We start from the raw sequence: 23685 nt of genomic DNA on the forward strand, positions 1-23685 counted from the left end.
CCGCGGCGCTCGTGCCCGCTGAGCTCGTGCCCTTCCTCCCTATTATAAGCCTGAGGCGCTCGTGCCTGAGGCGTTCGTCCCCGCGGCGCTCGTGCCCGCTCATCTCGTGCCCATACTCTCCCTCTTTCTCTGTCTTCCCCACTCTAGTCCCTGAGGTACTCGTATCTGAATCACACTCTCCTCCTTAAGGCACTCTTCCCTGCCCGCTATTCCTCCCTACCCTCATCCCCAGGCGCTCGAGCTTTCTTCGTGCCCGCCTTCCCTAGGGTCGTGCCCGAGGCGCTCGTGCCCGCTGTTATCTTGCCCATACTCTCCCTCTTTTTCTGCTATCCCCGTTTCAGGCCCGGAGGCATTAGTGCCTGAAACCTTCATCTCCATTCCACCCCCACTCATCCCCACCCTCCACCTTGAAGCACTCATCCGCGCGGCGCTCGTGCCCGCTCACCTCGTGCCCATACAATCCCATTTTCTCTGCCTTCCCCACTGTAGTGCCCATTGAGCCCGTGCCCGCCTTCCCTCCCTTCCTCTTCAAGCTTCTCCAGCCTGTGCTCTCGATCTCTGCCTACCCCACTCTAGTCCCTGAGGCACTCCTGCCTGAAATACTCGTCTCCATACCACCACCACCGGCTCCTCCGCCGCCGCCGCCCCACTCTCTACCCATCGCCGCGGCTCTCGTATTTTCTGAACTAGTGCTCGCTCTTCCTTACGCTCTTGCCCGAGGCGCTCGTGCCCGCTGATCTCATGCCCATACTCTCCCTCTTTCTCTGTCTTCCCCACTCTAGTCCCTGAGGCATTAGTGCCTGAAACCGTCATCTCCATACCCACCCAGAAACACCCACACTCTGCACCTTAAAGCACTCATCCCCGAGGCGCTCGTGCCCGCTCATCTCGTGCCCATACTATCCCTCTTTCTCTGTCTTCCCAAGTCTAGTCTCTGAGACGCTGGTGCCTGACACACACACACTGTTCTCCTTGCCGCACTCATCCAGGCAGCGGTCGTCCCCGCCCTCCCCCCCTCCGCTCCCCCTCATGTCCCCATGCTTGCACTCTTGGCTCTTGTCGCCCAGGCGCTCGTGCCCACTGAGCTCGTGCGCGTCCTCCCTACTATAAGCCTGAGGCGCTCGTGCCTGAGGCGTTCGTCCCCGAGGCGCTCGTGCCCGCTGATCTCATGCCCATACTCTCCCTCTTTCTGTGTCTTCCCCACTCTAGTCCCTGAGACACTGGTGCCTGAAACACACACACTCTCCTCCTTGAGGCGCTCATCCAGGTAGCGGTCGTCCCCGCCAGCCCCCCCTCCGCTCCCCCCCCCCATGTCCCCATGCTTGCACTCTTGGCTCTTGTCGCCCAGGCGCTCGTGCCCACTGAGCTCGTGCCCGTCCTCCCTACTGTAGGCCTGAGGCGCTCGTCCCCGCGGCGCTCGTGCCCGCTCATCTCGTGCCCATACTCTCCGTCTTTCTCTGCCTTCCGCACTGTAGTGTCCTCCCTCCCTACTATCGCTTCTGAGGCGCTCGTGTCCGAGGCGTTCGTGCCAGCTGAGCTCGTGTCCATACTCTTCCTCTTTCTCTGTCTTCCCCACTTTAATCCCTGAGGCACACGTGTCTGATTCATACTCTCCTCCTTGAGGCACTCTTCCCTGCCCGCTCTCCCTCCCTACCCTCATCCCCAGGCGCTCGAGCTTTCTTCGTGCCCGCCTACCCTAGGCTCGTGCCCGAGCCTCTCATGCCCGCTGCTCTCTTGCCCATACTCTCCCTCTTTTTCTGCCGTCCCCATTCCAGTCCGGGAGGCATTAGTGCCTGAAACCGTCATCTCCATACCCACCCAGAAACACCCACACTCTCCACCTTAAAGCACTCATCCCCGGGGCGCTCGTGCCCGCTCATCTCGTGCCCATACTCTTCCTTTTCCTCTGTCTTCCCAAGTCTAGTCTCTGAGACGCTGGTGCCTGACACACACACACTGTTCTCCTTGCGGCACTCATCCAGGCAGCGGTCGTCCCCGCCCTCCCCCCCTCCGCTCCCCCCCATGTCCCCATGCTTGCCCTCTTGGCTCTTGTCGCCCAGGCGCTCGTGCCCACTGAGCTCGTGCGCGTCCTCCCTACTATAAGCCTGAGGCGCTCGTGCCGGAGGCGTTCGTCCCCGAGGCGCTCGTGCCCGCTGATCTCATGCCCATACTCTCCCTCTTTCTCTGTCTTCCCCACTCTAGTCCCTGAGACGCTGGTGCCTGAAACACACAACTCTCCTCCTTGAGGCGCTCATCCAGGTAGCGGTCGTCCCCGCCATCCCCCCCTCCACTCCCCCCCCATGTCCCCATGCTTGCACTCTTGGCTCTTGTCGCCCAGGCGCTCGTGCCCACTGAGCTCGTGCCCGTCCTCCCTACTGTAGGCCTGAGGCGCTCGTCCCCGCGGCGCTCGTGCCTGCTCATCTCGTGCCCATACTCTCCGTCTTTCTCTGCCTTCCCCACTGTAGTGTCCTCCCTCCCTACTATCGCTTCTGAGGCGCTCGTGTCCGAGGCGTTCGTGCCAGCTGACCTCATGCCCATACTCTCCCTCTTCTCTTTCTTCCCCACGCTAGTCCCGGAGGCACTCGTATCTGAATCACACTCGCCTCCTTGAGGCACTCTTCCCTGCCCGCTCTCCCTCCCTACCCTCATCCCCAGGCGCTCGAGCTTTCTTCGTGCCCGCCTACCCTAGGCTCGTGCCCGAGCCTCTCATGCCCGCTGCTCTCTTGCCCATACTCTCCCTCTTTTTCTGCCGTCCCCATTCCAGTCCCGGAGGCATTAGTGCCTGAAACCGTCATCTCCATACCCACCCAGAAACACCCACACTCTGCACCTTAAAGCACTCATCCCCGAGGCGCTCGTGCCAGCTCATCTCGTGCCCATACTCTTCCTTTTCCTCTGTCTTCCCAAGTCTAGTCTCTGAGACGCTGGTGCCTGACACACACACACACTGTTCTCCTTGAGGCACTCATCCAGGCAGCGGTCGTCCCCGCCCTCCCCCCCTCCGCTCCCCCTCATGTCCCCATGCTTGCACTCTTGGCTCTTGTCGCCCAGGCGCTCGTGCCCACTGAGCTCGTGCCCGTCCTCCCTACTGTAGGCCTGAGGCGCTCGTGCCCGCTCATCTCGTGCCCATACTCTCCGTCTTTCTCTGCCTTCCCCACTGTAGTGTCCTCCCTCCCTACTATCGCTTCTGAGGCGCTCGTGTCCGAGGCGTTCGTGCCAGCTGACCTCATGCCCATACTCTCCCTCTTCTCTTTCTTCCCCACGCTAGTCCCGGAGGCACTCGTATCTGAATCACACTCGCCTCCTTGAGGCACTCTTCCCTGCCCGCTCTCCCTCCCTACCCTCATCCCCAGGCGCTCGAGCTTTCTTCGTGCCCGCCTACCCTAGGCTCGTGCCCGAGCCTCTCATGCCCGCTGCTCTCTTGCCCATACTCTCCCTCTTTTTCTGCCGTCCCCATTCCAGTCCCGGAGGCATTAGTGCCTGAAACCGTCATCTCCATACCCACCCAGAAACACCCACACTCTGCACCTTAAAGCACTCATCCCCGAGGCGCTCGTGCCAGCTCATCTCGTGCCCATACTTTTCCTTTTCCTCTGTCTTCCCAAGTCTAGTCTCTGAGACGCTGGTGCCTGACACACACACACTGTTCTCCTTGAGGCACTCATCCAGGCAGCGGTCGTCCCCGCCCTCCCCCCCTCCGCTCCCCCTCATGTCCCCATGCTTGCACTCTTGGCTCTTGTCGCCCAGGCGCTCGTGCCCACTGAGCTCGTGCCCGTCCTCCCTACTGTAGGCCTGAGGCGCTCGTGCACGCTCATCTCGTGCCCGCTCATCTCGTGCCCATACTCTCCGTCTTTCTCTGCCTTCCCCACTGTAGTGTCCTCCCTCCCTACTATCGCTTCTGAGGCGCTCGTGTCCGAGGCGTTCGTGCCAGCTGACCTCATGCCCATACTCTCCCTCTTCTCTTTCTTCCCCACGCTAGTCCCGGAGGCACTCGTATCTGAATCACACTCGCCTCCTTCAGGCGCCCATGCGTGTGGCGGTCGTAACCGCCTTCCATCCCCTCACCTCCACGTCCCCATTCTTACACTCTTGGCTCTTGTCCCCGCGGCGCTCGTGCCCGCTGAGCTCGTGCCCTTCCTCCATATTATAAGCCTGAGGCGCTCGTGCCTGAGGCGTTCGTCCCCGCGGCGCTCGTGCCCGCTCATCTCGTGCCCATACTCTCCCTCTTTCTCTGTCTTCCCCACTCTAGTCCCTGAGGTACTCGTATCTGAATCACACTCTCCTCCTTAAGGCACTCTTCCCTGCCCGCTATTCCTCCCTACCCTCATCCCCAGGCGCTCGAGCTTTCTTCGTGCCCGCCTTCCCTAGGGTCGTGCCCGAGGCGCTCGTGCCCGCTGTTATCTTGCCCATACTCTCCCTCTTTTTCTGCTATCCCCGTTTCAGGCCCGGAGGCATTAGTGCCTGAAACCGTCATCTCCATTCCACCCCCACTCATCCCCACTCTCCACCTTGAAGCACTCATCCGCGCGGCGCTCGTGCCCGCTCACCTCGTGCCCATACAATCCCATTTTTTCTGCCTTCCCCACTGTAGTGCCCATTGAGCCCGTGCCCGCCTTCCCTCCCTTCCTCTTCAAGCTTCTCCAGCCTGTGCTCTCGATCTCTGCCTACCCCACTCTAGTCCCTGAGGCACTCCTGCCTGAAATACTCGTCTCCATACCACCACCACCGCCGCCGCCGCCGCCGCCGCCCCACTCTCTACCCATCGCCGCGGCTCTCGTATCTTCTGAACTAGTGCTCGCTCTCCCTTACGCTCTTGCCCGAGGCGCTCGTGCCCGCTGATCTCATGCCCATACTCTCCCTCTTTCTCTGTCTTCCCCACTCTAGTCCCTGAGACACTGGTGCCTGAAACACACACACTCTCCTCCTTGAGGCGCTCATCCAGGTAGCGGTGGTCCCCGCCAGCCCCCCCTCCACTCCCCCCTATGTCCCCATGCTTGCACTCTTGGCTCTTGTCGCCCGGGCGCTCGTGCCCGCTGAGCTCGTGCCCTTCCTCCCTACTACCGGTATGAGGCGCTCGTCCCCGCGGCGCTCGTGTCCGCTCATCTCGTGCCCATATTCTCCGTCTTTCTCTGCCTTCTCCACTGTACTGTCCTCCCTCCCTACTATCGCTTCTGAGGCGCTCGTGTCCGAGGCGTTCGTGCCAGCTGAGCTCGTGTCCATACTCTTCCTCTTTCTCTGTCTTCCCCACTTTAATCCCTGAGGCACACGTGTCTGATTCATACTCTCCTCCTTGAGGCACTCTTCCCTGCCCGCTCTCCCTCCCTACCCTCATCCCCAGGCGCTCGAGCTTTCTTCGTGCCCGCCTACCCTAGGCTCGTGCCCGAGCCTCTCATGCCCGCTGCTCTCTTGCCCATACTCTCCCTCTTTTTCTGCCGTCCCCATTCCAGTCCGGGAGGCATTAGTGCCTGAAACCGTCATCTCCATACCCACCCAGAAACACCCACACTCTCCACCTTAAAGCACTCATCCCCGGGGCGCTCGTGCCCGCTCATCTCGTGCCCATACTCTTCCTTTTCCTCTGTCTTCCCAAGTCTAGTCTCTGAGACGCTGGTGCCTGACACACACACACTGTTCTCCTTGCGGCACTCATCCAGGCAGCGGTCGTCCCCGCCCTCCCCCCCTCCGCTCCCCCTCATGTCCCCATGCTTGCACTCTTGGCTCTTGTCGCCCAGGCGCTCGTGCCCACTGAGCTCGTGCGCGTCCTCCCTACTATAAGCCTGAGGCGCTCGTGCCGGAGGCGTTCGTCCCCGAGGCGCTCGTGCCCGCTGATCTCATGCCCATACTCTCCCTCTTTCTCTGTCTTCCCCACTCTAGTCCCTGAGACGCTGGTGCCTGAAACACACAACTCTCCTCCTTGAGGCGCTCATCCAGGTAGCGGTCGTCCCCGCCATCCCCCCCTCCGCTCCCCCCCATGTCCCCATGCTTGCACTCTTGGCTCTTGTCGCCCAAGCGCTCGTGCCCACTGAGCTCGTGCCCGTCCTCCCTACTGTAGGCCTGAGGCGCTCGTCCCCGCGGCGCTCGTGCCCGCTCATCTCGTGCCCATACTCTCCGTCTTTCTCTGCCTTCCCCACTGTAGTGTCCTCCCTCCCTACTATCGCTTCTGAGGCGCTCGTGTCCGAGGCGTTCGTGCCAGCTGACCTCATGCCCATACTCTCCCTCTTCTCTTTCTTCCCCACGCTAGTCCCGGAGGCACTCGTATCTGAATCACACTCGCCTCCTTGAGGCACTCTTCCCTGCCCGCTCTCCCTCCCTACCCTCATCCCCAGGCGCTCGAGCTTTCTTCGTGCCCGCCTACCCTAGGCTCGTGCCCGAGCCTCTCATGCCCGCTGCTCTCTTGCCCATACTCTCCCTCTTTTTCTGCCGTCCCCATTCCAGTCCCGGAGGCATTAGTGCCTGAAACCGTCATCTCCATACCCACCCAGAAACACCCACACTCTGCACCTTAAAGCACTCATCCCCGAGGCGCTCGTGCCAGCTCATCTCGTGCCCATACTCTTCCTTTTCCTCTGTCTTCCCAAGTCTAGTCTCTGAGACGCTGGTGCCTGACACACACACACACTGTTCTCCTTGAGGCACTCATCCAGGCAGCGGTCGTCCCCGCCCTCCCCCCCTCCGCTCCCCCTCATGTCCCCATGCTTGCACTCTTGGCTCTTGTCGCCCAGGCGCTCGTGCCCACTGAGCTCGTGCCCGTCCTCCCTACTGTAGGCCTGAGGCGCTCGTGCCCGCTCATCTCGTGCCCATACTCTCCGTCTTTCTCTGCCTTCCCCACTGTAGTGTCCTCCCTCCCTACTATCGCTTCTGAGGCGCTCGTGTCCGAGGCGTTCGTGCCAGCTGACCTCATGCCCATACTCTCCCTCTTCTCTTTCTTCCCCACGCTAGTCCCGGAGGCACTCGTATCTGAATCACACTCGCCTCCTTCAGGCGCCCATGTGTGTGGCGGTCGTAACCGCCTTCCATCCCCTCACCTCCACGTCCCCATTCTTACACTCTTGGCTCTTGTCCCCGCGGCGCTCGTGCCCGCTGAGCTCGTGCCCTTCCTCCCTATTATAAGCCTGAGGCGCTCGTGCCTGAGGCGTTCGTCCCCGCGGCGCTCGTGCCCGCTCATCTCGTGCCCATACTCTCCCTCTTTCTCTGTCTTCCCCACTCTAGTCCCTGAGACACTGGTGCCTGAAACACACACACTCTCCTCCTTGAGGCGCTCATCCAGGTAGCGGTGGTCCCCGCCAGCCCCCCCTCCACTCCCCCCCATGTCCCCATGCTTGCACTCTTGGCTGTTGTCGCCCGGGCGCTCGTGCCCACTGAGCTCGTGCCCTTCCTCCCTACTACCGGTATGAGGCGCTCGTCCCCGCGGCGCTCGTGCCCGCTCATCTCGTGCCCATATTCTCCGTCTTTCTCTGCCTTCTCCACTGTAGTGTCCTCCCTCCCTACTATCGCTTCTGAGGCGCTCGTGTCCGAGGCGTTCGTGCCAGCTGAGCTCGTGTCCATACTCTTCCTCTTTCTCTGTCTTCCCCACTTTAATCCCTGAGGCACACGTGTCTGATTCATACTCTCCTCCTTGAGGCACTCTTCCCTGCCCGCTCTCCCTCCCTACCCTCATCCCCAGGCGCTCGAGCTTTCTTCGTGCCCGCCTACCCTAGGCTCGTGCCCGAGCCTCTCATGCCCGCTGCTCTCTTGCCCATACTCTCCCTCTTTTTCTGCCGTCCCCATTCCAGTCCCGGAGGCATTAGTGCCTGAAACCGTCATCTCCATACCCACCCAGAAACACCCACACTCTCCACCTTAAAGCACTCATCCCCGGGGCGTTCGTGCCCGCTCATCTCGTGCCCATACTCTTCCTTTTCCTCTGTCTTCCCAAGTCTAGTCTCTGAGACGCTGGTGCCTGACACACAGACGCTGTTCTCCTTGCGGCACTCATCCAGGCAGCGGTCGTCCCCGCCCTCCCCCCCTCCGCTCCCCCCCATGTCTCCATGCTTGCACTCTTGGCTCTTGTCGCCCAGGCGCTCGTGCCCAGTGAGCTCGTGCGCGTCCTCCCTACTATAAGCCTGAGGCGCTCGTGCCTGAGGCGTTCGTCCCCGAGGCGCTCGTGCCCGCTGATCTCATGCCCATACTCTCCCTCTTTCTCTGCCTCCCCCCTGTAGTGTCCTCCCTCCCTACTATCGCTTCTGAGGCGCTCGTGTCCGAGGCGTTTGTGCCAGCTGAGCTCGTGCAGCTCATCTCGTGCCCATACTCTCCGTCTTTCTCTGCCTTCCCCACTGTAGTGTCCTCCCTCCCTACTATCGCTTCTGAGGCGCTCGTGTCCGAGGCGTTCGTGCCAGCTGAGCTCGTGTCCATACTCTTCCTCTTTCTCTGTCTTCCCCACCTTAATCCCTGAGGCACTCGTGTCTGAATCATACTCTCCTCCTTGAGGCACTCTTCCCTGCCCGCTCTCCCTCCCTACCCTCATCCCCAGGCGCTCGAGCTTTCTTCGTGCCCGCCTACCCTAGGCTCGTGCCCGAGGCGCTCATGCCCGCTGCTCTCTTGCCCATACTCTCCCTCTTTTTCTGCCGTCCCCATTCCAGTCCCGGAGGCATTAGTGCCTGAAACCGTCATCTCCATACTCACCCCGACACACCCACACTTTCCACCTTAAAGCACTCATCCCCGAGGCGCTCGTGCCCGCTCATCTCGTGCCCATACTCTTCCTTTTCCTCTGTCTTCCCAAGTCTAGTCTCTGAGACGCTGGTGCCTGACACACACACACTGTTCTCCTTGCGGCACTCATCCAGGCAGCGGTCGTCCCCGCCCTCCCCCCCTCCGCTCCCCCTCATGTCCCCATGCTTGCACTCTTGGCTCTTGTCGCCCAGGCGCTCGTGCCCACTGAGCTCGTGCGCGTCCTCCCTACTATAAGCCTGAGGCGCTCGTGCCGGAGGCGTTCGTCCCCGAGGCGCTCGTGCCCGCTGATCTCATGCCCATACTCTCCCTCTTTCTCTGTCTTCCCCACTCTAGTCCCTGAGACGCTGGTGCCTGAAACACACACACTCTCCTCCTTGAGGCGCTCATCCAGGTAGCGGTCGTCCCCCCCATCCCCCCCTCCACTCCCCCCCATGTCCCCATGCTTGCACTCTTGGCTCTTGTCGCCCAGGCGCTCGTGCCCACTGAGCTCGTGCCCGTCCTCCCTACTGTAGGCCTGAGGCGCTCGTCCCCGCGGCGCTCGTGCCCGCTCATCTCGTGCCCATACTCTCCGTCTTTCTCTGCCTTCCGCACTGTAGTGTCCTCCCTCCCTACTATCGCTTCTGAGGCGCTCGTGTCCGAGGCGTTCGTGCCAGCTGACCTCATGCCCATACTCTCCCTCTTCTCTTTCTTCCCCACGCTAGTCCCGGAGGCACTCGTATCTGAATCACACTCGCCTCCTTGAGGCACTCTTCCCTGCCCGCTCTCCCTCCCTACCCTCATCCCCAGGCGCTCGAGCTTTCTTCGTGCCCGCCTACCCTAGGCTCGTGCCCGAGGCTCTCATGCCCGCTGATCTCATGCCCATACTCTCCCTCTTTCTCTGTCTTCCCCACTCTAGTCCCTGAGGTACTCGTATCTGAATCACACTCTCCTCCTTAAGGCACTCTTCCCTGCCCGCTATTCCTCCCTACCCTCATCCCCAGGCGCTCGTGCCCACTGAGCTCTTGCCCGTCCTCCCTACTGTAGGCCTGAGGCGCTCGTCCCCGCGGCGCTCGTGCCCGCTCATCTCGTGCCCATACTCTCCGTCTTTCTCTGCCTCCCCCCTGTAGTGTCCTCCCTCCCTACTATCGCTTCTGAGGCGCTCGTGCCCGCTCATCTCGTGCCCATACTCTTCCTTTTCCTCTGTCTTCCCAAGTCTAGTCTCTGAGACGCTGGTGCCTGACACACACACACTGTTCTCCTTGCGGCACTCATCCAGGCAGCGGTCGTCCCCGCCCTCCCCCCCCCGTTCCCCCCCATGTCCCCATGCTTGCACTCTTGGCTCTTGTCGCCCAGGCGCTCGTGCCCACTGAGCTCGTTCGCGTCCTCCCTACTATAAGCCTGAGGCGCTCGTGCCGGAGGCGTTCGTCCCCGAGGCGCTCGTGCCCGCTGATCTCATGCCCATACTCTCCCTCTTTCTCTGTCTTCCCCACTCTAGTCCCTGAGACGCTGGTGCCTGAAACACACAACTCTCCTCCTTGAGGCGCTCATCCAGGTAGCGGTCGTCCCCGCCATCCCCCCCTCCCCTCCCCCCCATGTGCCCATGCTTGCACTCTTGGCTCTTGTCGCCCAGGCGCTCGTGCCCACTGAGCTCGTGCCCGTCCTCCCTACTGTAGGCCTGAGGCGCTCGTCCCCGCGGCGCTCGTGCCCGCTCATCTCGTGCCCATACTCTCCGTCTTTCTCTGCCTTCCGCACTGTAGTGTCCTCCCTCCCTACTATCGCTTCTGAGGCGCTCGTGTCCGAGGCGTTCGTGCCAGCTGACCTCATGCCCATACTCTCCCTCTTCTCTTTCTTCCCCACGCTAGTCCCGGAGGCACTCGTATCTGAATCACACTCGCCTCCTTGAGGCACTCTTCCCTGCCCGCTCTCCCTCCCTACCCTCATCCCCAGGCGCTCGAGCTTTCTTCGTGCCCGCCTACCCTAGGCTCGTGCCCGAGCCTCTCATGCCAGCTGACCTCATGCCCATACTCTCCCTCTTCTCTTTCTTCCCCACGCTAGTCCCGGAGGCACTCGTATCTGAATCACACTCTCCTCCTTAAGGCACTCTTCCCTGCCCGCTATTCCTCCCTACCCTCATCCCCAGGCGCTCGTGCCCACTGAGCTCGTTCCCGTCCTCCCTACTGTAGGCCTGAGGCGCTCGTCCCCGCGGCGCTCGTGCCCGCTCATCTCGTGCCCATACTCTCCGTCTTTCTCTGCCTCCCCCCTGTAGTGTCCTCCCTCCCTACTATCGCTTCTGAGGCGCTCGTGTCCGAGGCGTTTGTGCCAGCTGAGCTCGTGCCAGCTCATCTCGTGCCCATACTCTCCGTCTTTCTGTGCCTTCCCCACTGTAGTGTCCTCCCTCCCTACTATCGCTTCTGAGGGGCTCGTGTCCGAGGCGTTCGTGCCAGCTGACCTCATGCCCATACTCTCCCTCTTCTCTTTCTTCCCCACGCTAGTCCCGGAGGCACTCGTATCTGAATCACACTCGCCTCCTTGAGGCACTCTTCCCTGCCCGCTCTCCCTCCCTACCCTCATCCCCAGGCGCTCGAGCTTTCTTCGTGCCCGCCTACCCTAGGCTCGTGCCCGAGGCGCTCATGCCCGCTGCTCTCTTGCCCATACTCTCCCTCTTTTTCTGCCGTCCCCATTCCAGTCCCGGAGGCATTAGTGCCTGAAACCGTCATCTCCATACTCACCCCGACACACCCACACTTTCCACCTTAAAGCACTCATCCCCGAGGCGCTCGTGCCCGCTCATCTCGTGCCCATACTTTTCCTTTTCCTCTGTCTTCCCTAGTCTAGTCTCTGAGACACTGGTGCCTGAAACACACACACTCTCCTCCTTGAGGCACTCATCCAGGCAGCGGTCGTCCCCGCCCTCCCCCCCCCGTTCCCCCCCATGTCCCCATGCTTGCACTCTTGGCTCTTGTCGCCCAGGCGCTCGTGCCCACTGAGCTCGTGCCCTTCCTCCCTACTAGCGGTATGAGGCGCTCGTCCCGGCGGTGCTCGTGCCCGCTCATCTCGTGCCCATACTCTCCGTCTTTCTCTGCCTTCCCCACTGTAGTATCCTCCCTCCCTGCTATCGTTTCTGAGGCTCTCGAGTCCGAGGCGTTCGTGCCAGCTGAGCTCGTGTCCACACTCTCCCTCTTTTTCTGCCGTCCCCCTTCCAGTCCCGGAGGCATTAGTGCCTGAAACCGTCATCTCCATACCAACCCCGACACACCCACACTCTCCACGTTAAAGCACTCATCCCCGAGGCGCTCGTGCCCGCTGATCTCATGCCCATACTCTCCATCTTTCTCTGCCTTCCCCATTTTAGTGCCCACTGAGCTCGCGCCCTCCCTCCCTACCATCTTGCCTGAGGCGCTCGTGCGCGAGCTGTTCGTCCCCGAGCCTTTGTCCCAGAGGCGCTCGTGCCTGGTGACCTCATGCCCATACTCTCCCTCTTTCTCTGTCTTCCCCACGCCAGTCCCTGAGGCACTCGTGTCTGAATCACACTCGCCTCCTTGAGGTGCCCATCCGGGTGGTAGTCGTCGCCGCCCTCCCTCCCCTCACCCCCATGTCCCCATGCTTGCACTCTTGGCTCTTGTCCCCCAGGCGCTCGTGCCCGCTGAGCTCGTGCCCTTCCTCCCTACTATAAGCCTGAGGCGCTTGTGCCTGAGGCGGTCGTGCCCGCTCATCTCGTGCCCATACTCTCCCTCTTTCTCTGCCTTCCCCTTTGTAGTGCCCTACCTCCCTACTATTATGTCCGAGGCGTTCGTGCCAGGTGAGCTCGTGTCCATACTCTCCCTCTTTCTCCGTCTTCCCCACTCGTGTCTGAATGAGAATTCTCTTCCTTCCGCACTCGTCCCTGCTCCCGCTGCCTCCCTACCCTCATCCCCAAGGCGCTCGAGATTTCTTCGTGCCCGTATTCCCTACGCTCGTCCCCGAGGAGCTCGTGCCCACTAATCTCACCCATACTCTCCCTCTTCCTGTTTCTCTGCCTTAGCCATTGTAGTGCCCGCTGAGTTCCTGCCCGCCCCCCACTCTCGTGCCTGAGTCGCTCGTGCCAGCTGGGCTGGTGCCCATACTCTCTTTCTCTGTCTTCCCTACTCTAATCCTTGAGGCACTCGAGTCTGAAACCCACTCTTGTCTTGGAGCCAATCATCCGGATGGCGGTAGTCCCTGCTCGGCCTCCGTACCCTCCTACCCAGGCGCTCCTGGCGGTTGAGCTCGTGCCCGTACTCTCCGTCTTTCTCTCCCTTCCCCACTCTAGTGCCTGAGGCACTTGTGCCTAGAGCGGTCGTCCACCCCCCACCCCCACTCTCCTCCTTAAAGCACTTATCCCGGTGAGGTTCCTGCCTCCTGAGCTCTTTCCCCTCCTCCCCACCATCGTCCCCAAGCCCACCAGCCCTACTCTAGCCCCTGATGCATTCGTGCCTGCTGAGCTCATCCCCGTGGTCCTCGTGCCCGATGGGCTTTTGGCGCCGCTCCCTTCTTTTTCCCTGCCCTCCCTACTCCCATCCCCGGGGCGCTCGTGCTTGAAACGGTTCTCCTTGCGCCACCCCTTGTCCTTCTTTCCCTCCAGCATCCCGGATCTCCTTTCCTCAATCTGCTTCCTCTCCTCCCCCTGGTTCCCGTGCCTGCTGAGCTCTTATCCATGTCCGCCTTCCTCTTGTCCCAGTGGTGCTCGCGCCCACAAAGCTCGTGCCCTTACCTGCCCGCTTCTGTCCTCCCTACTCTGGTCCCTGTGGCACTCGTGACCATGCCCGCCCTACGTACTCTTGTCTTGAGGCATTCGTGTCTGCTGAGCTCGTCCCCATGGTGCTCGTGCCCTCTGGGCTAATGGCGCTCCCTCCCCCCCTTCTTCCCTGCCCTCCCTACTCTCATCCCTGGGGCGCTCATGCTTGCCGAGCTCGTGCCTGTGCTTCTCCTCCTCTGCCTTCCTACTCTTGTCCCTGTGGCACTCGTGCCCACTGAGCTCGTGCCCATGCCCGTCTTCCTCTGCCTTGCCTCCTCTCATCCCTGCGGCGCTCGTGCCCGCCACGCTCGTGCCATCGCCAACCTTCGCCACTCTCTTTTCGCACTCTTAGTGCTCTCGTCCCCTTGGGGGCGCTCATGCCTGCTGGGCTCAACCCCCTGCTCACCCTTCCCGCTTTTCCTGCTCTCCTCCATTCGGCTATTGTCATTCCCGGATGACCAGGGTCCTCCCATCCCCACAGTTCTCGCTCCTGTGGCAATCTCTTGTAAGCCTCACAATAGAGAGTTAGCATGGAGTTGAAGCCCCAGGTTGTTTGCGCGCGCGCGCACACACACACGCGAGCTGCAGGCTGCTTTCCCTAAGGCAGGGGCAGCCCTTTGACTGAATCCAAACTTCACAGAACAAACCCCCTTAATAAAAGGATTTGTTCTGTAAAGCTTGGACTCAAAGGGCCATACCCAAGGACCTAGAAGTCCACAGGCTCCTCACTCCTGCCCAAAGGGATTCCTACACACAAAGGCAGGGCCAAAGGGCACAGAACCCACCTAGAAAGTAGAGAGTAACCTTTGGCCCCACACTGAGCTGCCTGCCTTTGTGTACAGACCTTCTCAGACCTCTGCTCCTCCCCTACCCACATAGGAGACACAATATATGAGCCAGGGACAGAAGGGCACCAGCAATGTTTTCATGGGTTTCTTGGCTAGATACTTTCGTGGAACAGGTATAAGTTGCTGAGGTCATCTGTCTTCAGCGCTTAATCCTTTCCTGGCTCTTTTCCCTTTCCTGTATATTATTATTCAGTGCCCCTAGGGTAATGGGATCATCTAAGTGGGGGTGCTGTATTAGCTGGTCATCTTGTCACCACTTGTAAGAGGTCACAGCCCAGCTGTAGAAACATGGTCATTTGCAGACATTCAGAAGGGTACTTTACTCCATTCCTGGACAACTAAAATGTCTCTGCCCCCTGAAAGAGGGTTTACCGTAACAGCCAATGGTACAGCTTTGAGCATATGTAACAGGTCTGGGACCTGGTGCCCACTAGACAATCACTGAACTTAGCTGAAGGCAGAGTTAATGGTTTCAAATTTCTTCCTAGAATCCCTTGTGTCTTAGTTGGAGAGGATCTCAGAAAGTAGACCTGACCTTGCAAACATTCTCCACAAGAGGTTGTCCACCTCTTGAAGCCTACTACTAAAGGGGAGCCCATTATACTTGGGGATCACTCTAAATGCCAGGAAGTTTCTCCCTTATCTCAACCCTCTGTCTGCCTCTTTACAACCATTCACTCACTGCCCCAAGTTCTACACTTTGGAGCCAGACAAGTAGCATGCCTAATTCCACTTCTAAGTGAAAGAATCATAGAGTTGAGTCTTCAAAGCCACCTTGGCCAATGTTCACATTCTGCAGAGGCAGCAGAAACAGGCCCAAAGGGGCAGAGGGACTCACCAAATTCTTGTAGCTAGTGAGTAGTAAAGTGGGCTCTCCAGCTCAGGTATCCGGCCTAGAGGTGATGATAACATGCTCTGGGCCTGGAGTCAGAAAGTTTTTCAGCAATTTTAGTCATGTCTGACTCTCTGTGACCCCATTTCAGGGCTTTCTTGGCAAAGATACTGGAGTGGTTTGCCATTTCCTTCTCCAGCCCATTTTACTGATGAGGAAACTGAGGCAAACAGGGTTAAATGACTTGCCCAGGGTCATATAGCTATTAAGCATCTGAGGCCAGATTGGAACTCATGAAAAGGTGTTACGGGCAGAGTTAGAGCCAAGCCCTGTTCTCCTCAGACCTCCAGGCCCAGGGGCCTGCTGAGATAAACTCAGGGCTTTGGGATGTGGGTGGAGCCAGGAGGAGGGGTCTCGCCTTTGTTGCCTCCCTGGCAATTCCAGGTCGGACCTGCCTGACCACGTGGAACTTCCGGCTCTCTGGCAGAGCATGTGGAACTTGGACCACGTGGAGTTTCCGGTCTTTGCCTGGACTGCCTGCCCGCAGGGAGCTTTGGGTAGTGTGGGAGGAGAGTAGGCGGAGTCAGGGCGGTCCTAGGACCCAGGTGTATTAGCTTTACCTGTCTTTCATCCACGTAACCAAAGAATGTACCTACGTCACTAAAGGTATAAATGTGCTGCTTGCTGAAGTAATAAACGGAGTCATTCGCCATCTTGTTCGGCTCCCGCCCCGTACATTGTCCGCGAGATCAGGCCCTTTGCTTAGGCAGAGGCCTGGGGCTTGGGGGGAACCCCGAGCGTAGTCACGAGGCTTCGGAAGCCCGTGACAAAAAGGAATCTTCCTGACTCCAGGCCCTGCACTCTGTCCACTCTACCACCTACCTGTCCCATAGTTAGGAACACCTGGGTTCTGCCTCAGATACTGTATGACCCTGGGCAAGTCAGTGAACCATTCTCTGACTCAGTTTCTTCTTCTGTATAAATGAGGGGGTCAGTCTCAATAGCTTCTAAAGTCCCTTCTAGCTCTAAAATACATAATCATATGATCCTAGTTAGTGGTTAGGAGGAAAAAAAATCTAGAAAATAAAGGAGAGGGAGGTTTCAACCTAGCGAAAAACATGCACTCAATTCTTTCATGACGCATAGTTTGGTGACTGCTTCAGGAGGGAGTGGATATCTATCGAGTGCTGGCCTGGAGTCAGAAAGGGAGTTCTGATCTAGCCTCAGACACTTCTTGGCTGCCTGGCCTGGGCGAGCCCCTGAGCATCTATCTGCCTTAGTTTTTTCATCTGTGAAATAAGGGTAATTCCAGCCTCTCCATCCCAGGATTATTGTGAGGATGAGATTCTATGCGTAAAGCACTCTGAAATGCTAGCTATTGTTGCCGTCACTACGGTGAGAGAAATGATTATTAATGGCCAGTGAACTGGGGAGATTCAGATTTATCCTCATTTCAAGACCTCAGTCTCTGAAGTTGAGCTAACCTTCTCCTCTATTCGGACCCACCCAGATGGGGCAGCCATGGTACTCTGCTCAGGTTTGGGTGGGGAGATCATGAAGGCAGCTAAGGGAGAGCAGGGAGCTACAGACAAGCTTCAAGATCACACCTCCAGCAGAATGTTCAGAGATGGGCTGGGAGGTAAGCTTATAAGCAGAGCAGGGTTGGGGGGCAGTCCTTAAGTAGGAGTTGGCATGCTGTGACCACCTGCAGAACCCAAAGGGACTTTAGAGATTCAGTCCCCTCCTTTTACAGAAAGGGAGACTGAGGCCCAGAAAGGGGAAGAGACTGATCCATGGTCACACAGCTGGCAAATGTCAGTGTCAAGATCTGACCAAAGGCCTTGGGCTAGAGCCAGTGTCTCTGTCTCTGCTCCATGAGGCTGCTTCAGATGGATGTCCCAGGACATCACACTGTGACTACTGGTACGTGGGAGGTGATTAATAAATGTTTGTCAGCTGATTGCTTACTGCCTCCAATTATAGAATAATAAAAACAAATATTGCCACATGATTTCGTTTGCTCTTCACAACCTTGGGAGGTTGGAGCTCCCTTTTTTTAATCTGTAAAATTTGGCTAATGGTCCCCTACCCTCAAGGAGCTCCCAGTCCTCTGGGGCAGACGGCAAGGAAACAGCTCTGTCTGAACAAGCTATATGCAGAGTGAAGGTTCTTCACTCCCAAGAAGGGACTTCTTTGGCTTCCTTTAAGTCCCCCCCCCCTTTGGGGGCAGAATTCCCTTCCCTCTGCTGGTTATTGGACCTTGGCCAAGTCCTTAGTTACCTTATCTCTAAATTGAGGGTGTTGGATCACGTGACCTTGAGGGATATTTCTACCTCCGATCATCTGGTTGACTGACTGACTCTATATCCCTATATACAAAATAATCCTGAAGTGATTGGGGGGGGCGGGGTAGGATCCAACAAGGCCTCTGACAGAGGTGAGAGGAGCTGAGCCTTGAAGGCAGCTAGAGGTTCCTCAAGGTGATAGTGAGAAAGGAGGACATTCCAAGTGTAGGGGAGGAGAGGAACAGATTGCATGAAGGAATAGAGAGGGAGATGGAAGGCTGTGAATGATGGGAGAAATGAGTTACTTGGGCTAGAATGCTGAATGGATAAGAAGGAGCTTAGAAAGGTCATTTGAAGCCAGGTTTGGAAAGGCTTTGGAGGCCAACCAGGAGTGGATATTTGCTCACAGAGAGGTTGGTGGGGGCAGGGAGGGGTGACATAGTTAGACCTACACTTTAGGGAGATCACTTTGGTAGCTGAATGGACAATGGACTGGAGTGGGGAGAGACTGAGGCAGGTAGATCCCTCCCCCCCAAGCAGGCTATTTCACTAGTCCAGGTGTGAGGTGATGAGGGCCTGCATTGGGGGATTGTGTTATGTCAGAGAGATGTTGAGGAAGTCTGTTTTAAAAGATTTGATAATCGATTGGCTATCAGGGATAGAATGAGACAGAAGAGGTAAGGATAACACCGAGGTTTGAGCCTAGGTCACTGGCAGGATGATGGCATACTCAGTACTAAGAAAGTTAGGAAAATGGAGTGGGTTAAAGATAATGAGTTCAGCTTTGGATACGTCGAATGTGAGATGCCTATAGAAGATAGAGATGTGGGACTGGAGCTCGTCAGAGAGATGAGAGCTGGTCACCATGAGATCCCTCTCAACAGTGCTTTCTTCTTCCATGTGTGCCTCCCCATTCCTACAGCACAGGAGTGGGGAATCTGTCTTTGAGATTTGTGCCTCGAGGTTTTACAGGTCATCCCATGCTTTGAGACAGCTCTCTTATTGTGAGGAGTGTCTACTCACCATCATGGTCCCAGTAGAGTTTCCTCTGTAATCCTTCCATGTTTGTCCATCAAGACTGTGCCTGATGGTAAACTGAGAGATGTAGAGGCTGGAGAATTTCTGTCGGGCTCCTTGGGTCTTGATACCATGGATAATCATTGGCTCCAACAGGTCAACCTACCAATTAAGCCAGAATCTCGTTTTACTCTGTCCCTTGAACACTTGGAATAATTTTGGGGAAACTCAATTCAACAAGCAATTATTTATTAAGTTCCTTCCATGTGCAAGGCCCCATGAGAGGGATGGCAGGTGGACAGCCAGAGTGCTCCACAGGTACCTTGAATGTCAGGATAATGTGAGGAAGGCCACTAGCACATGAGGAAAAGACAGCCCCTCCATGTCTATCTTACTGAAGGACATGGAGAAGAGTGACACAGAATGGGCTGGTGTGGATGGGTGACAATCTCTAGCACTGGAGAGAACTCAAGAAGGGTTGGGATCACAGTGACATTCTATCATTGGAGTATGACCCAGGCCCTCTGCCAGGCACTGGGAAACATAAAGACAAACCAAAAAATACTCCCGAACTCAAGGCAGTCATGTTCTACTGAAGGGGCACAATGTTTGCATAGAAATCAACATAATCAACTTGAAAGAGCCAGAGGACACTAAGAACTAGGAAGACCAGAAGTGTAAAAGGAAATGTGGAGGAAGCACAGGGTGCCTCTCCCAAAGTCAGAGGCTCCTCCCCAGGGACTCCTTTGGACCATCACTTGCTCACATCCCTGCTCACCATCTGAAGGCCATACCATCACACACACACTGCTGCATCCTCCTCACCTTAGACACTAATCTCATCTTTGTCTCAAGCCCTCCTCCCCAGTAGTATCTCTCCAGGGACTCTCTCAATGCCACTCATCATTCTCCCAAGCAACCAGGCTCCAATCAAGCAAGCAGACAAGCACTAAGGCTGTCTGAGACCTCTCTCTTTCCCTTCTCTTCCCCAGAACCAATCACCAAATCCTGCCAATTATTCCCTCCAAATATTTCCTGTATTAGTCTCTTCCTTTACCTTCCACCTCCAGCCATTCTAACTACCTCGAGGACCTCATCACTTTTTCTATTCCATGCAATGTTCCTAGTGTGCAGACCCTTGGGCCAAACATGGAGGGAGATACAGAGTTGAGATAGGAGTGAGGTTCAGCAGTGACCCCAGGCTCAGGTATCTGACCTGGATTCACCACGAAGGGTCCTTTCATCTGCTTGTGTTATGGAATGGGCAGGGCCCCTCCAAATCCTACTTTATATCATTTAACTGGGGCCATAGATGATCAGAGGTAAAAATATCCTTCAAGATCATCCGATCCAACACCCTCAATTTAGAGATGAGGTAGTTGAAGTCTAGCAAGGGGAAAGGACTTGGCCAAGGTCCAAGTATTCAACAGATTGGTCCATCAACCAAAAAAGGTCTCCAGGAAGCCTTGAATTCCAGGCAAAGGAGTTCGAACAGAACCCCATAGTCAACAGTGATGGAATACTGTCTCTGATGCTCTGGGCAGTTCCCCTCCCCCCACCCCCACCATTTTCCAGGGGATGACTCTTGCCTTATGATACCAAGCCAAGAAATAGGTAAGAGAACCTTGATTTTAGAAATGAAAAAGTTCCTCTCATTTGAGGCCGTGTCAGCTACGTGGTAACTGGCCAGCCAGCCCCCTGGAGGGTCACACAGAGGCAATCCTCAAACAACAGGAGCTTGGGGCCCCACCCCAAACTACAAAGGTATATGGCTGTGCAGCTTTGCCCCCGGGGTAGTCAATCAGCACTTTCCAGGCTAAGGTCTCACTCAAGTAAACTATATTCGTCTGCTCACCCTTCAGAGACAATCCAACAGTTGTTTACCAGCTCAGGCTGGACTTTGGCCATGTTCCAGGTCATGGAGCTGCCTGCTGCCCCAGGCCCACTGTACAGTGCTTTGCCACCATTGGCTCCTTCACCTTTGATGGCGCTTTCTGGGCAAACTAGAGTTTTAATCTTCATTTTTGGTCTGTGTTCATCCCCTAAGCTGTCATGGCAACAGTGAATGACTCCTTGGGGAGTTCAAAGCAGTTCAAGGTTCAAGCAACCCTGAGAGCAGCCATATGGTGGGCAGACAACTATAGAGCCCCAGGGAAACCCAGAATCACTGCATGGATTGACCCCTTAAAGAAAGGAGCAGTATGGGCAAAAAGCATTTCTATAGTGCCTACCATATGCCAGACCCTGTGCTAAGTGCTTTACCAATACAATCTCATTTGGCCAAAGAAGTTGGCAAACTGAGTATAATTCTGAGCCCTGTTCCATCATCCACAGGATGAGCCCGGTGGCCTACCAACCATCCATAGCTCCTGGATGTGGACTTATGTGGATTTACCTGGCGTTTTACTGTAAGAGTCAGCTGATTTGTCTTGATGGTCTCCCCTATTCAGCCTCCAATCAATATTCTAATATACAGCTCTAATCTTGTCACTTCAGTGCTCAAGGACTTTCAGGGGATCCCTGCTACCCTTAGGATCAAACTGAAGATCTTCCATGATCACTATCCTGCACACAATGAACATTTCCTGACAAGTCTTACCCTATGGCCCGAGCCTAGAATATGTTCCTTCCTTACCCATGTCTTAGAGAATCCCCTTAGCCTCAGCTTAGGAACCTCCTCCTCCTCCATCTCCCAGAGCCTTTCCCTGACACTGTACCCCAACCCCCCGCCCAGTTGAAGGTGTTCTTGTTCTCTTCCCATCTTCCTCAAGCTCTCCCTCAATCTGGGTTTGCCCTTCGCCCTCATCACATCCTACCCCATATTAGTCTTACTGCTGCATCTCCCCCAGCCACTAGAACATAAACTTCTAAAGGGCAGGGGCAGTGCAGCCATAGCCGAGAGAGAGAGAGAGAGAGAGAGAGATGCTTAATGCCACAGCCCAGTAATATATGTATATATATATATACAGAGAGAGAGAGAGAGAGAGAGATGCTTAATGCCACAGCCCAGTACTATATATATATATATATATATAGAGAGAGAGAGAGATGCTTAATGCCACAGCCCAGTACTATATATATATATATATATAGAGAGAGAGAGAGAGAGAGAGAGATGCTTAATGCCACAGCCCAGTACTATATATATATATATATAGAGAGAGAGAGAGAGAGATGCTTAATGCCACAGCCCAGTAATATATATATATATATATATATATATAGAGAGAGAGAGAGAGAGAGAGAGAGAGAGATGCTTAATGCCACAGCCCAGTAATATATATATATATATTATATATACTTATATATATATGTATATACATATATATATATATATAGAGAGAGAGAGAGAGAGAGATGCTTAATGCCACAGCCCAGTAATATATATATATATATACACATGCTTAATGAAAGCTTGTATCCTGGAATGTGGTGCAGTTCTGGGCTTCTTTCAGGATGATGCCATGTCAGTGTAAGGCCTACCTCAATCCAAGGATTGGCATCCTGGGTGCTCCAGGCATTGATAGACCCGGCAGAATTAAGTCTGGCCAGCTTTGGGGCCCACTGACCTGCATTAAACAAAAGGGAAAGAGATTTGAAGCATCTTATTATTTGTTTACACTTCCCTTCATCCCTGACAGTCCTGGTCAGCTCAGTTCTGGGGAAGGCATGAGAAAATGCTTCACCTTTTCCTTTTGGTTGGAGACTCTGGGGGTAGAGTGTTGTACACTAGTCGGTTTTGCTCAACTGTTTTGGGTTAGGGTTTGGGGGTAGCTTTGTGGGGGATTACAAGGGAAGGTTCACTGGAGGGGGATGTATATCTGAAAATGAATGGTTTACAAACAAAAGGCATTAGTAAAACTCTTAAAAACTAAATCAAAGGAAAGGGTTGGACTAGAGGGGCTCAAAGGGTATTCCCAGGCTTCCCTTTCTACAAGTCTATAAGGTATGGATGCCAGGTGATGTAAGGGCCCTCCCCTAACACAGTCCCGTAATCGGGATGGTCACATCACAGTGAGAGTTGCATTTTGTAGAGACCTATCACTATCCCAGTTGGAGTTTGCTCCCAAACAGCCCCCAGGCCACCAGGCCATTGCCAAGCTCCTCAGTGGGGAGTACCAATGTCTTTGTATGAAGCTTCCCTAGTGAGAAAACAGCCATTCTCCCATCACCCTGGTACATAGCCACCTCAACCCTTTGCAGGAGCGTCTCCTTTTTCTTTATTGGTCATTAGTATAATTTGTTAGTGACTCAGATCAAAGGTTTGGTGGGAAAACCAAAGAAAGGCTTGGGAATCCTTGAGCCATTTCATTATTTCCCATAGACAGGATGTCCCAAAAGTCTTAATGCAGTCTTAAACTTTAATACTGTGCTAAAACTTTTGGGACACTTTGTGTTAGAAAGAGCTAAATAAAATTGTCCCGTATGCTGAGAATTCGAATTGAGGGCTGCTGGGAATGCTTACACACTGAGAAAGTGTGCAGAGAAGCAGAAACAGGCACTGGGGGGCAGGCACTAGGGGGCAGGCACTGGGAGCTGTGTTCTTTGGTGCTTAGGGAGCAATGCCAGGGCAGAGCAGGGCAAGGCTCCAGTCCTGAACAATTGAGAGCTCAGGCTAGTGAGTCAATGGAACAGCATATGGCATGCATGTACAACCCACCAGTGGATGTCAGGATACTGGAACATGGCTAGAGGGTGGCTAAAGGGTATGAGAGCTGACTGCCACAAAGACAGGAGAGAAACCACCAGAGCTCACTTACCATATTGTCCAGAAGCTGTGATCTGAGAATCAGCTATCTGGCCAGAGGCCATTCCTAGAGCATTCCGACACTCTACAAAGGAACAACAGAGAGAGGGAAAAGTGGATAGAGACTGTCAGGCTTTGGAAAGGGCTTTAGCCAGCTACCCTACCGCAGAGCAAGCCCTAGACCGCAAGCCTTAGACCACAAGCTCTTCTGGCAGCAAACTTGACTGGAAAACCTCCTCCAAGTGAAGGTGTGTAAGGGCAAGCAAAGTGGGATTTTTTACTGTTTTTTTTTTCTTTTGGAGTGCTTCTTAGCACTAAGGAAACCAAGTGCCTTTAATTGAGCTTTGCCTTTGTTTCTAGGAAGGCCCACATCCTTTTGCTAGCTAGGTCACAAGAGGTATGAAACCCTCAAGATGTGTGAAGGCCTCGAGAGGTGTGAAGCACTCGGGCCCTGAAAAAGGGTGTATATATCCAGAGGATAGCCATTGAACTCAGAATTGAGAATTGAGAAT

At 55.8% G+C, this 23685-nt stretch overlaps 1 protein-coding gene across 2 annotated transcripts in view; it reads right to left on the reverse strand.

The window, feature by feature from the left end:
- Window positions 1–23685, reverse strand: part of F8 (coagulation factor VIII) — a 141721-nt gene that overhangs the window by 11277 nt on the left and 106759 nt on the right. For both annotated transcript variants that reach the window (XM_036740535.1, XM_036740534.1), the window contains exons 20-22: window positions 23187–23258; window positions 21910–21995; window positions 18433–18588 (exon numbers count right to left, since the gene is read on the reverse strand). In XM_036740535.1, coding sequence (XP_036596430.1) covers window positions 18433–18588; window positions 21910–21995; window positions 23187–23258 — 314 coding nt within the window. The remainder of the gene's footprint in view (window positions 1–18432; window positions 18589–21909; window positions 21996–23186; window positions 23259–23685) is intronic.

This window comes from Trichosurus vulpecula (assembly GCF_011100635.1).
Source record: "Trichosurus vulpecula isolate mTriVul1 chromosome X unlocalized genomic scaffold, mTriVul1.pri SUPER_X_unloc_2, whole genome shotgun sequence".
Taxonomy (NCBI): domain Eukaryota; kingdom Metazoa; phylum Chordata; class Mammalia; order Diprotodontia; family Phalangeridae; genus Trichosurus; species Trichosurus vulpecula.